At 38.7% G+C, this 14853-nt stretch overlaps 2 protein-coding genes across 4 annotated transcripts in view; one reads left to right on the top strand and one right to left on the bottom strand.

The window, feature by feature from the left end:
* The window catches only part of LOC126260837 (glutaminase liver isoform, mitochondrial), a 123198-nt gene extending 111384 nt beyond the window's left edge, over positions 1 to 11814 (top strand). For all 3 annotated transcript variants that reach the window (XM_049958247.1, XM_049958239.1, XM_049958257.1), the window contains one exon: positions 10779 to 11814. In XM_049958247.1, the coding sequence (XP_049814204.1) occupies positions 10779 to 10923 (145 nt within the window). In that variant the 3' untranslated portion in view covers positions 10924 to 11814. The remainder of the gene's footprint in view (positions 1 to 10778) is intronic.
* The window catches only part of LOC126260869 (phospholipase ABHD3), a 548197-nt gene that overhangs the window by 448583 nt on the left and 84761 nt on the right, over positions 1 to 14853 (bottom strand). The gene's annotated exons all lie outside the window — the stretch shown is intronic.

Genomic DNA, 14853 nt, shown 5'->3' with positions numbered 1-14853 from the left:
AATGTTTACCAACATGCGGGGCGGCTGCCTGCGCGGTGGGCACGTTTGCATCGTGCGCGCAACTGTCATTAGAAGCACTGTTTGAAACACATGGCACAACACGTAGCAGGTGTGTGGTGAGTGCAGAGATCACTCAACGTGAATTGTCACATGCAGTGAATGTTTTTGAACTAATCTGATGAGTGTCTGTGCTGGTGTCTGCTGATGAAGGTCAGTCAGGTGAAGGAACTGTGGATTGCAGTTGCAGCAGCAAGGTACAAGCTGTGGTGAGCTCATCGAAAGTGTGAGCAATGCGTCGTTTCAACTCATCATTTTGCTGACAGAGTTGCGCCGCTGCATTGTACTCTGACAGTAGATTAGTGATGCAGGTCACAATTTTGTCTGTGAGCACTTGTGAACCAAATCACATGTCGCGATGGAAACGGAACGATGAGCATAAGTGCCTGAGTACGGTATCTGAGTGTCAGAAGGGTGGTGTAGCACTGAACCTTGGACTATGTTCGGGGAGAGTTTGTAATGGGACAAAAAATCCATACCGAGAATTGGTTCATTAATGTCGGTGATGTAAAAAGTCCACGGGAGACATAGAGAAGGAGATAGATGCACCCTAACTTTAGCAGAGCCGACAGTTTGTAATGTTGATTCGTTGACAGCATGTAGAAGCATCTTCATTGGGGAAAAAAATGGGAGGAGGCAATGATGTAGGTATGATGGACATGTCAGCACCTGTTTCGTCTAGGAAAAACAAGCTGTGATGAAATGTCAGTCACGTATAAACGAACGCTCAGCCAAGAGGATGAGTGGATGGAGTGCAATGTTTGAAAAAGCCTGTGAAGTTCCCCGCAGGACTCGGCATCTTTTAGATCCTGCGGTCAGCGTTTGGGTGCTGGCATGCCTGTTATTAAATTGTGAGGAAGGTAAAACTGGCATAGCTTGATAGCAGTTGACCGCATGTACATTTTCCACGAATGGCGGCATTGCACACGGCACTACCATAACCACATTGTGGCGTGTAGAGGATCAAAGCACATGTGCATATTTGGGTCCCTTTAAACACTACATGAGCGATCAATTGTTACACGATTCTGGAAATTGTCCACTTTACCTTTCACATGTTGGCGTGCACAGTCCAGCGACATGAAACATGAGTCTATTGTTTGAGGTAACAGCGTAAAACTCGGCCGTTGCAGACTGCAAGGTTTGAGGTTAACTTCATTGGAGATCTCAAATCACTGTCCATTAGAAGTGAAACAACCATTGGCAGGGGATTGGAGTGGCCTGGTTGTAGTAGCTGAGCCTCCAAATCCTGATATAAAACATTGGGTGAGGCAGTCATGGCATCGAATGTAAAACCTATTAATTCCACACAGCTGGCGCAGAAGACATAGAAACTTTGGGGTCACCAATATGGGAAACGGGAATATGGATAACTGTATACACAACAAACTGTTCCCATAAATGTCTATACATACATATATTTCAGCACAAAGAAAGATACACGTGTACACTGTACAAGGTACAAAGGCTGACTGGAACATGAACATGGCGGCTCATCAGAGCAGTTAGAGTTCAAAGATCATGCTTTACATGGTCGATGTGGCCTATGGACGCCACAACTTTATTACTACGTCAGCATCATTTACCAGTCATGACTGGACAGACTGCATCAGCATTACATACGTAAGATTTGGATACAATTTTATACAACATACAGAAACGTATTCACAATAAGGGCAGATATAACATATTAAGACAATATTATTTTGTCCATTCACTTTGGTCAGTATTGAAAAATTCCCCAACAGAATATAATGGGTGTTCTTTCAAGTCCTGTGCAATTGTCTATTTGAACAGTCCTAGTGGCAGAGACTGCACTTCTTGGTCCAGTGCATTGAACATTTTTAGGGCTACCATTGGAAAACTGTCTTGTGTTCCAGTCAGTTGACAACTTGGGACTTCAATGTTCCTCTTGTTGTGGGTGACCTGATTATGAATGTCTTTCCTCATGCTGAAATCATCTTGGTTTTACTTTACAGGCATAGAAATACATTTTGGCTGAATACTGTCATTATCCCTAACCTGGTAAATATAGGTTTTGCAGTGCTCCTGTTTTTTACTTGATGTAATAATCCTGACAGCTTTTTTTTGGACATTAACACCTTACAACCTGCAGTGTGTCGCCATAACAGCAGACCATAATTAATATGGCTATGAAAGAGTGCATAATAAACTGTTAATTGGTACTGGTCAGGTAATACACCTTTTAGTTTTTTAGCAGGTATATAACACGAGAGAGCTTGGAACACACACACTCTGTGTGAATGTTCATTGTCAGTTTGCTGTCTGTCATGAAGCCTAGTAGTTTGACAGCCTCCATGTTATCCTGGCAGCCGACATTGCTGAGACTGCATATCATGTGTTGTGTTTTTTCCTGATTAATTTTTATTTTATTTTCGATGAACCACTCTTTAATGCTTTCAAAGAGTACATATGCTGCCAACAGAGCTTGTTCAGCCATTTTCCCTTTGGCAAAGAGTGTGGTATCATCAGCAAACTGTAGAATATCATAGGTACAACTTATATTATTGACATAGATAAGAAACAGGAGAGGTCCCATGACGGATCCCTGAGGTACACCATGCTCCAATTTTTGCGCTTGGGAGATTACTCAATGCACTGATACTATTTGTCTTCAGTGCTTCCTGTGCTCCCCATTTCTGCATCTTCAGTACCATAAAGCTTGAGCTTATTAATCAGTATCTTGTGTGAGATGCAATCAAATGCCTAGCTCAGGTCGCAGAATGTCAATGCCACACTCTCTCTATCTTCAAACCCCTCCCTTATCTTTGTGATTAAGTCCAGTGCTGCTGTAACTGTTGACTTTCCCTTGCGAAAACCATGCTGTGCATCCTGAAAGAGTTTATTGTTTTCAAAGTAATTTTGTATCTTTAGCAAGAATGGCTATTATTGAAATAGGTCTGAAGCTGGACGCTTTGCATGGGCCGCATTTTTTGTAGATTGGTACTGTCCGTGCCACCTTCAGGAAATCTGGGAGTATACCAAAGATAAACAGTTGTTAATTACTGTGACTAGTGGCTGAGCAAGCTCTGGTATTATTTTCTTTAGTACTGTGCAGGGCACACCATAGATATCTGGACACTCTGAACACTTATAGGACCTCTCTATTTTTGCAAGGTCCTCACGGTGTATTTCCTCCCAGTTTTTGAATGTGCAGCTTACACTTTTTATATTGCCTGTGGGATCTAAGCCTGAAACTGGAATTTCATTTAAAGTAATTTCCACTACGCTCACAATGTACTGGTTGAAGACATCAGGACTACCGGACTTTAAGATGGAAGTAGGTTTCTTCCTGTGCTCATTTACTATTCCATGCTGCTTTACATGGATTATGAGCCTCTTTAATGAACTTATCATTGTGTTTCTTTTTTTGCATCCTCCACTCTCTTTCTGTAGATGTTTTTGGCTCTTAAATAGTTACAGTGAAGAAGGTCTTTAGCTGGAAGATCTACGGCTGTTTTCATATGGTCTCTGAATATTTTGGTGATGCATTGTAATTTCTTTAGCTCAGATGTATACCATATCTTCCCTTTAATGGTTTTTTCCCTTCCTTGTGACTTGCTTGCAGGGTTCTTCTTGGAGATTTCTGGGAAAATGTCATCAAATTTTGTTTTTAAGGTTTGGAACAGACCTTCAAATGAGTCATTGGACCCCGTTTCTGCAAGTTTCTGTTGTCAGTTTACACTAGACAGTGCTCCTTTAAGGCCATTAAATCTTTCTTATTTGATAACCCTTTTACTGAATGTGTAACTTGAGTGCCAAGTGACTGGTTGCAATTTACTTTTTCTCTCCATACTAAGCTCCTGTGGTCTGCAATCATTGGTTCAGTTACATTGATATTATATTCCCAAGTACTGAGGTCGGTGACAACTGTGTCTAGACATGCAACACCTCTTGTTGGGAATTGCTTTGCTACAAACAACCCATAGCTGTTCATTAAATTCATGAGAACCCCTCTTTAGTATTTCCACTTCCTATGTGTATGTTGAAGTCACCACACAATGTGAGTTTAAACTTAAGGCGTGTAAGGTAAGATAACAGTTATCCATGAGTTCAATAAAGTTTTCAAAGTTACTATCAGTTGAATGATATACAGAGATAACAGTGAGCTCTATGTTTGGTAACATTAATGGTAACATTAATGCAGCTAGTTCAAGATCCACATCTGTACAAAAAGTTTTTTAAATCAATTTCCTTTAGACTAAGATTTTTGTTTCCATATATGGACACACCACCATGAGTTGGAGTAGTTCTATATCATGCATTTTCCGTATCCAAATACTCAACAGATTTGTAATAGTCACCCTCTGCTTCAGTCAACCAGTGTTCACAGATACATAAAACATCTGGTTTCACTTCTTCTACAAAGAATGATGAAAGGTCCACCTTGGTTCTTAAGCACTGTAGGTTTGCACTTGCTATAACTAATGGATATTACTGTTATCACTAATGTTCTTTTTATCTGATAGTCCATGGTCCCGATTTTTGATTTCAGGTTTATTTTACTGGGGCATTGGTTGATCTCTGGGATAAAAAACACCTTATTACAACATTCTTGGGTCATATGGCAGTGCCCATTAGCTTATCTTTTAGATGGAAGTCGACGTCAATTTTGAAGCTGTTGTTCACACCCTTAGTTTCTAGTTTCTATACTTGAAAGTTGTTGTAACCTGGACAGATTTTCTCCAGAAATCTGATTACATTTTGAGTTGTTGTGCCATTTTTCACTTATCCTAAATCAAATCATGCCCTTTTCTCTCCAAATAGCACTCCTTGTTCTTCACCTGTGCCTATTATCAGATTTTTGGTGTCCCTGACACTTGTACTTCTGACTGAACCTATGGAAGAGGATTGGTGTGTAGGTCTTCCTTTCTCTACATGTTTCTTAAGTGCCATATTATATAGTATTTTTGGGTTTTCATGTACATTCTGAGTCATTTCATACATGTTGATGGTTTGTTGTTCTGCTGTAGCAGACTAGAATTGCTTATCTATCAGTTCTTTTCCTGTAATGAACCTCACCAGTCTGTATTTGTATTGGGTGTCACAATGCTATTTTCTTGTTTAGCTTTCATTTTGTCAAGGGAAGTATTGTTCACACATCGATGTTGCGTTGCTCCATGGATTCTTGACTGTATATTATCACTATTTATGTGTTTTGACCCTCCTAGAATTACAGCAGTGTTGTTTACTTGTCCATCCTCGGTTTGTTTTCGAATACATGTGGAAGGTTGTGCTGTACTCTTATTTGATTTTTGAATATTTGAATGATAGCTTTGTGTTACAAACTCAATAATCAGTTCTTGATTTGCATGTAAGCATTTAGTGTGGGCCATTTTTAGCATTAAATACAATGTTTTTCTGCACCTTTAAAAAAAAATGATGACCGTATCAGGCATGACGCTAGGTTTTCTAATCTATAATTTGTGATCATCAAAATGAAGATGGTTCATATATGTTCCATTAATATAGATTCCTTCTTTATTTTTCCAGTGTAAGGATTTGAAAACTTCCTCTAGAATTAACGAGAATAGTTTATGTTGCGATGTGGTTTGAACATTATAGGCAAAATGTATAATTACTGAACAACTGTATTCATAGCTCACTGTACAGAAAATAATGCACAACTAGGAACAACAGACTTGGAAACATATGCATTGCAACATCTTTGGCACCAAAGATGTTACATGTCACTAAAATTTTGGTCTCAACATGCCCCTTAATTTTTACAGACAACTGTAAATTAAAAACTGAGGGTTACATTCTTGGTTCCAGGACTGAAGTCCTTCAACATATTTCTCATGCTTTAGTGCAGAAAGAGCCATCACTAGTACATCTACCATCATAACTTCTGATGGCTGATATACTTGTCGAACTTGATATATCAAGTCCCACAGTCAGTTTCCCTTTCATTTGTTGTTCTGACTACAATGTTCCAGATATAATTTTTCATTTTCACAAGTGATCTGTTTTCATCATATATTGTCTCAAATCATTCTTGATGTTATGTACCATGTAATGCATCACTGACAATTGACCTCTGTTACATTTGCAGTGAAGTTCATATTATGAATTGAAACATCTGGCACAAACTGTTGAGCAAGTGTGATGCTTGAAGAATTATTGTCTTCATCTCATGATAATTCATCAACAGAGATGAATATTTGGTCTGTAGTGATTGGAAGACTTTCTTCTTTAAAGCCATAGAATGATTCATCATCTGACGATGGATCTGATTCAATGTGTGTATTAACATTGAAATCCGCTCAAATGGAATTCATGTTAATGCCTCCTTTTCGGTGATGAACTGGTTTGTCTTCATAGAAGTCCACATACATTTGTTTGGCTCACAAGTGTCATGACCAAGGTACTTCACATCTATTGACATGTGAATCCTGTGATCTCTCAGTACCTACACTTGATAGGCTTTTGAACAGTTGGAATAGCCTACCAAAATCCCTCCTTTGCCTTTAGGATGAAACTTTCCTTGGTTTGGCAGTTTATCCAGGATGACTGCCTTTTGACCAAATGTATGAACATGAGATACGTCAGGTTATCCCTTTAGTCACCACTCATATGGAGTGCCACCAGAGAGTCCTTTAGTTAAGCAATGATTTCAGATTAGTTAGCTGTGTAGATTGCTTTGGCTTAAAATGATATTGGTAGTCCTGATTCAAGCAGCATGCAATGAGCCCCTTTAACCAACGAATGGTATTTTCATTTGGTGACACCATTTTGCTGCAGTGTATATGGAACCGTTAGACATTACTGTATTCCTGATATTCTGAGGATGGAGTCCATTCTTTCATTGCAGTACTCAACTAGGTTTCTCAATTCAAAAAAATTGTTGACAACTTCTCCTTGATGTTGAAGGAAATAGATTTGAAACCATCTGCTATGGTAATCTATAAACATCTCAAAATCTCTTGCACCAACTTGAGATGTTTCATCCAATGGCCCACCCACATCTGAATGGATTAATTCCAGAAGACCATTTGAGTTCCCTGCTCATTTAGTGATGAGAATGGACATGATTTTTCCTTCAAGAAACATAGTTTATCTAGTGAGATCGACATGACTGAATATCACATCTATCACATACTCATTTTTGAGCATCTTCATTGTATCTCATGAGTTCAAGTGGCCTAATTGACAATGCAGATGTAGATATCACTTTTGTGTAACTTTTGGCACAGCAGTAATACACCCCTTTTGATGATTTTCTTGTAAATAAAGCAAGTTACCAGCTCTGCTTGCAATCCATTTGACTTTACCTTTAGTATCTCATGCAACTGCATGAGTTTTGTCAAACGTCACTGTGTAGTTGTTATCCACAACCTTTGCCACTGAAATGAGATTGGCTACAAGTTTTGGCATGTATAAAGTATTTTTCAGGGTTATAGGGCTGGCACCACTGGCTGTGTTTGCAATGTGTGTCATCACCTTTAGCTGTTACTTGTGTAGCACTGTTGTCTGTAAACACTGAATTCTCTTCCGTTTCTGCCACATGTGTGAACCCTTTTGAATTGTTGCACATGTCTGATGTGCAACCATTGTCTTTGTGCCAAAAAATGTTGGAATCACAAAACTTTTGAGCTAGCCATTCGTAGTGGAACATCAATGAGCTTTGTTGACAATGCTTGCAGCTTGCACACTTAATTTCTTTTTGGGAGAAAATAAACACTCATCTCCTTCGTGTTGCTTCATTTTACAAAAACTGCATTTGTACACTGATTTTTCATTTTTTTATTTTTGTTTGAATTTGTCACTGTATTCACAAAACTTTTTGACTTGCTCATGAAATGTTTACTCAGTTTAATGAACATTGCGACGACACACTTTTACTGTGTTTCTGAATACTTGCATTGTGCTCTTTCAAGATTTTTACTTTTAGCATTTTGGCATCTGGTGAACTGTCACAGGATTCAGTAGAACATCTAAAATTGTTGTAGCTATCTGGTAGACTGAAGAGCAGTGTTATTGGCAATAGAGCACCGGTTATTGACAATAGAGCACCATTTATGTCAACATACATTGCTTGTAACTTGTCCACAGCATCGAAGTATTCAGTAAGATGTTGTGTCACATCATTACTAGGTTCCTTTTTGTGAAGTATGAGGCATTTGAGCAGGGTTGTTTGGTGAGCAGGTCATTTGGATGTATAAACTGATTCTAGTTTAAGTCATACCTGATGTGATGTAGTGCAATTCCTTCCTTACTTCAACACTGTGGGATGGATGGATAAAATCAAGTCTGCTTTTGCTTTGCTGCTGTCACTAGCCATGCTTTGTAAGCAACTTCCACAGCAGAGAGCCTTTCACTCTCACCAGTAACTGCATGTTGTGGAATGTCTCCAGAGGTGGATCCCCATGTGTCATTTTTGACGAGAAATGCTTTGATTTGTATTTGACATGTGTTGTAATTATCACTTGACTTTTTTTCTAGTCAAACTCTGTGTTCAGCTGTCATGTGTGCCGTATTCATCGTGTTAATCAACTTTTTTAAAGGCTCTGAGCACTATGGGACTTAGAACTTTTTTATTTCTGCACTTTTCTGGTTGCGAATTTAAGTGTTCCTCTAATGGCAAAATGTCACCTTTTCCCATTGCATAAGCTGGGCCCATAACCTGTTGGGATGTGGTTTGGAAATACAGGCACGACATGTAATTACTGAACAACTGCATTTATAACTCACTGTATGCAGAATAACGTAGAAATATATTGGGCTGGTTCCCACATCCTGCCTCAGATACACGATGTGTAAACACTTTAAAAAATGTTGTCATATTTGACCATGCAATTTACACTAAACACAGACAGATATACAGATCACTCCATTGGGAGGGGGGGGGGGGGGGATGGTAGGGGGAGTTGCAAGTAGCTTTAAAATGCCCCTGTGAGTGGCAACCTCATTGTATTAATAGCCTATATAAGGGTATGGTGGGTTCTCTGTGGAATGGGAGAAGAACCATACCAGTCATGGGCCTGTTTTGGCTGGATAAAGGGCACTGAAAATGAAGGTAGGATTTCTAGAAATCAACTTTAGAAATGAGTGTTCAAATATGTACACATTACCCATGTGCCATCCTGTTCTGTGTTCTCTAGTTCTCTTGTCCCCCCTAACCCCTTTTGCTGGCTGATTTTGGTTTGTAGGATTAGTGAACTTAGCATAATGATCAGTACACTCTTTATTGATATTTCCAGTCTTATATCCATGCTTCTGCATACTGATGGAGCTAACTCTGATCAGGGAACTGGTATGTTTCAAACAAGGCATTCTGTTATAGTTTGCCCACAGAGTCCTTTTGAAATCAATATTGAGTCTCTACAGATTAGAACAGTTTTATTAAGTTTTTTGATGAAGTGAAGGCCCTTTGCCAGTTTCTAAGGAAAGTGCTTGTGTTTCTTTCAGGACTTTTGTATATAAGAACAGTAGGTATTTTTAAAAGTGTAAGATCTATCACAGATACTTCGAAGACATGCTCTATAGGTAGACTTTCAATGAATAGTTCAATTCTTATCAAACAAATACACCTGTTACTTCAATAGCAATAGTTTTTCTACATAAATATATTGTCAAATTAGAACCATAAAGTTAGAACCATATAGTTTCTTTGGTTGACAAGTGCTCACTGAAGCTCATTATAGATACATGTTTCATCTCATTGGACAACAATATTCAAATAATGGAAAATCCAGGATGGAATGTAACAATATTATGAAAAAGAAAGTTGCTACTCACTACATAGTGGAGATGCTGAGTCACAGATAGGCACAGCAAAAAGACTGACACAAATAAAGCTTTCAGACACTAACACCTTTGTCAAAAATAGACGACAGACACTTACACACACACTCAAGCAAATGCAGCTCTCACACATTGTGTGATGGCCTTACTGGCTGAAAGCTTTATTTGTGAAAGTCTTTTTGCTGTGCCTAACTGCGACTCAGCATCCTCACTATATGGGCAGCAATATTTCAATTTCATTTATCTTATTTGACATGGACTGAAATATTTGATGAATTAGGGTGAAATTTGACTGCTTTGGACTGGCACATTTAACTGGACACTTACCTTCATGCAGGCAAGACTATGAGGGAACTATCTTCTTCTGTGGCCAGTAAAAATCATGACTTCTTACTTGAACAGAAAGGCTGATATCTCTTTGATGTTTTTGACTCTTGTAAATTTGAATGGATCATGATTTTATTTGAGCTCAATTTCAGTTCTATTGTCACTGGCTGATTTGTTGTATCTGTGAGTCCGCCAACACAAACTCAGTTTGAGGCTACTTCCTTGTTTGCAATAGGCATCTCTGATCTTGTTATTGACACCACATTTGGTGCTTTGTCCTCAAATTTTGGAGAAGCTGTGAAATTGTTTGGGGACAGCAGGTTTTGGCTTCATGCAGACTTGATATTTCCCAGATAGCTGCTAGGTTATAATGTTCTGGGCCCCAGCTGGATAATAGTTCTCTTCTTTTAGCAATCTTATTTTCCTTTCTGCCGTCATGGTGATGATTTGATACTGCTGCTTGTTTTCTGCTATTACTATTAAATTTTAATTTCAATGAGTTGCTTTCAGTTATATTGGGAGTGTTGTTTCAGTGCAATTCACAATTTTTAAAATTCTTGTGTGTGATGAAATATGAAGACTATTTTTAATTGGTGAACACTGAATAAAAAAGAACACTTTTGCAGGTGGGGGAATCTCCCAATTGATGAAGCTGAAACATTTGGTCATGCAGAGATTGTCCAGTATCTAAAAGACTGGGAAGCAAATCATGCAAGTAAAACTCAAGACGAGAAACCAGATGCTGTGGCTGCTCCTCCATTGCCACAGTAAATATGTCCATTCCACACATCTCTTCTGTAGAAAGACATAATGGGAAAGTACATTTCTCTAAGAAAATGTATTTAACACTTAAGCTATTGACAATACTATTTAAGAACAAATGTAGATTATAATATATGTGAATTGTTAAGCAACATTGTTTTAAAGGAAGTCTGAAATTTACATGTGTTGTGATTTTCTTCTGCACATTCATATCTGTCAAATATTCTTACAGAATTTCTGTAAGAATAAGAAAGTTTCAGTCCATTGTTGGAAAGCTACACATAGAAAAGTTTAAAAATCTTGGCTTTAGTTTCTGAGTCTATATTAAGCATAACTGGAGCACATCCAAACAGCTTCCTTCCTCTACTGTCTCAAAATTTCGTCTAAAAAAATGATATATGTTTGTTAACATTTGCTGAACGAAAGTTATAATGCTTATAAAGTACAACTGTTAAAAGGAGTGGTTGCTTCTGTGATATAAAATATAAATTTGGGATTAATGAAGTTTTAAACCGAATTAATAGAATTTGTTTGTAGAGCAGTGAACAGCTGTTAAAATACTTATGCCAGAAGAGGTGCTATTCATTTGATGTGCAGCTTTAATGAAACAGATATAATAATGATTTCATTTTACTTTCTATTTTCATTGAAATATTTGAAACAAATGGCTGTGTTAAGAGAATAACTGACATAACATTAGTATGGTTATGTAATAAGCTAAATGATATTTTATTTTATTTATTTTGTAAGGAGCACAATATTTTGACAAATTCCATGGTTAGAATATGCTTACTTTTATCTGGTCAAAGATAGCAATAAGAAGTCAATTTATGTGATACCATTGAACCCTTTAATTTTATAATTGTTACCAGTGCCGAACTGTCAAGATATTTTATAGAAATGTATGTAACTAATGAAAATTTTTAAATCATCAATAATGTTTCAGCACAAACTAATGAAGCTGAAAATGATGATTGTGAAAGTGAAAATAAAATATTTCTGTGTACTTTATTTATTTATTACAAAATATCCATCTTATCCAATGATGCTTTTACTATGAAAACAGCTATTTATTTTCACAGTATGCAAAACATAATTATGCTTTGAAAGCTATGAAACTATTTCTATGATCAAAAAATTAGTGAATAACCTCTCTTTTGAGATACAAATGTGTATTTTAAATATCAACCTAATACATTTTTGACAATATAATGTAATTGGATAGATAAAAAATCTACTTATCAGGCAGCAGTCTAGTGGCTAGCATTGCTACCCCTGCATCACGGGGTCCCGGGTTCAATTTCCGGCCGGGTTGGGGATTTTCTCTGCCCAGGGACTGGGTGTTATCTTCATCATTTCATCATCATCCTCATCATTTGTGACAGTGGCTAGATTTGACTGTGAAAAAAATTGGACTGTCAATAAATTGGGACTTTGTACGGGCGCTGATGACCATGCAGATGAGCGCCCCACAAATCAAACATCATCATCATCATCATCATCATCATCATCATCATCAGGCAGTAGTAGAACACACACATAAAAAGAGGAGGTTATAATTATGCAAGCTTTTGGAGCCAGTGGCTCCTTCTTCCAGCAGAAGGGTTGACGGGGAAGGAAGAGGGGTGAAGGAAAAGGACTGTAGAGATCTAGGAAAAGGGGTGGATTTCAGAAAAGTCACCCAGAACCATGGGAGACTTGCCGTAGGGGATAAGAAGGAAAGACTGATTCTTGGGGACTGCACCAGACAAGATTTGAAAACCTGAGAGCTTAAAGATGGAAGAGAAGATAATATGCAAAACAGATATCACTGCTAAAATGCCGTGTATGAGTTAATAAGAGTGAAAAGCTATGTGCATTGTATGTAACAACAGAGGTGGGACAGTGAAAAATAGACAGGTAAGAAAATGAAAGATGCAGAAAACTAAAACAGGGGTAAGAAAGGAGTAGTTACAGTGAAGAAATGCTGAGATGGAAGGAATTAACATAAATTAAGGCCAGGTGGGTCGCTAGAACCAAGAACATGTTGCAGTGCTAGCTCCCATGTGTGAATTTCTGAGAAACTGGTGTCTAGTGGAAGAATCCAGATGGCATGTGTGGTAAAACAGGCACCAAGGTCACTACTGTCATGTTACAGAGCATGCTCCGCAACAGGATATTGTATGTTGGCAGAATACACTCATCCTAACTGATAATTTGGTGGCAGTCACGCCATTGTAAAAGGCAGAACAGTTTTTATGTAACACCTGGTAAATGAAGTGTTATTGTACAGGCAGCTCTCCCTTTAATAGCATATGCTTTGCCAGTTAGAGGAATGGTAAGGTGATACGGCAAGTCTTGCAGTGGGGACTGTCACAGGGGTAGGAGTCAAAGGATAGGGAGATGGGTGCAGAATGAGCATAGGGTCTGACAAGGAAATTGCAGAGATTAAGAGGGCGATGAAAAGCTATTCTAAGTGTGGTAGGCAAAATCTCAGACAGTATGGATCTCATTTCAGGGCATGATTTTAGGAAGTCATGGCCTTGTATGATTTTAGGAAGTCATGGCCTTGTCAAAATAGCTGAATAGTACATTCCAGACCAGGGTAATGTTGAGTGACAAGTGGTGCGCTCCGAAGTTGGTTGTTGGAGGGATCAAGGGATCAACCACACCAGGACTGGATGTGATGGCCTAGTAAATGTGCCTTTGAACTAGATTGGTGGTATAATTACATCCAGTGAAGGCTGAGTTGAGAATGGTGGTGTATTGCTATAAAGAGTCTGCATGTGAACAAATATATTTGCTTCAAATGCCAAGGCTGTGTATGGGAGGGAATGTTTGACATTGAAAGGATGGCAACTGTCAAAATATAAGTACTGTTGTCTGTTAAGAGATTTAATGTAGACAGAAGTGTGTAGCTGGCCTTTGATGAGGATGAGATGAACATCAAGTAAAGTGGTATGGGATTCAGAATTGGATCAAGTGAAATTTAATTGGGAGAAGGTATTCAGAGATTCCAGGAATTTTAACAGGTCAGCCTCACCATGAGTCCATATGGTGAAGATGTAATCAATGTATCTAAACCAAATCAGGGGCTGTATGGACCCCAGGAAAGCCACTTCCAAGCAACCCATGAAAAGGCTGGCATAGCAAGGAGCCATCCTGGTTCCCATTACTATACGCCTGATCTGTTTGTACGTTTGCCCCTCAGAGGTGAAGTAGTTTTTGGTGAGTATAAAGTTAATTAAGCTGACCAGTACAGATCTTATAGGTTTGGGATCAGGTGGGCACTGTCTGAGGAAATGTTCAGCAGCAAACAGACCATGTGTGTAGGGGATGTTTGTACAGACGGAGGTGGCATCAATGGTGACAAGAAGGTGTGTGATGGGAGTGGGATGGGCACCGATTTCAGACAATGTAGGAAATGGTTGGTGTCTTTGATATAGGAGGAACATCTTTGCACTATGGGTTGCAGGTGCTGATCAACTAATGCAGAAGATATATGTTCAATGGGTGCTTTGAAGCCAGCAACTATAGGATGGCCGGGATGATTGGGTTTGTGAATCTTAATAAGAAGGTAAAATGTGGGGTGCGTGGTTTGGATGGAGTAAAAAGTTTCTTGGATTGAGGTATTAGTGCTTGTGAGGGGCCTGAGGTTTTTAGGAGGGACTGCAGGTCATCTTGAATCACACAGATGGGATCTTGATGGCAGATGCTGTATGCAGAGGTGTCAGACAGCTGGCGTAGACCTTCACTAACATACTCCTTTTGGTCAAGTACCACAGTGGCAGATCCTTTGTCTGTTGGGAGGATAATGATGGAGTCATCAGTTTTTAGGGACTGCAGAGCCCGGAATTTTGCAGAGGGTAGGTTAGAGTCATGTGTAGGAGCCTGGAGAAAGGTTGTGAAGCAATGCTGGATGTGAGAAATTCTTGGACGGCTTGGAAGAGGTGATTTTGA

The sequence above is a fragment of the Schistocerca nitens genome, chromosome 1 (genome assembly GCF_023898315.1).
Source record: "Schistocerca nitens isolate TAMUIC-IGC-003100 chromosome 1, iqSchNite1.1, whole genome shotgun sequence".
Lineage (NCBI taxonomy): Eukaryota > Metazoa > Arthropoda > Insecta > Orthoptera > Acrididae > Schistocerca > Schistocerca nitens.
The sequence above is the reverse complement of the archived record's forward strand: the minus strand, read 5'-3'. Positions and strand labels throughout refer to the sequence as shown.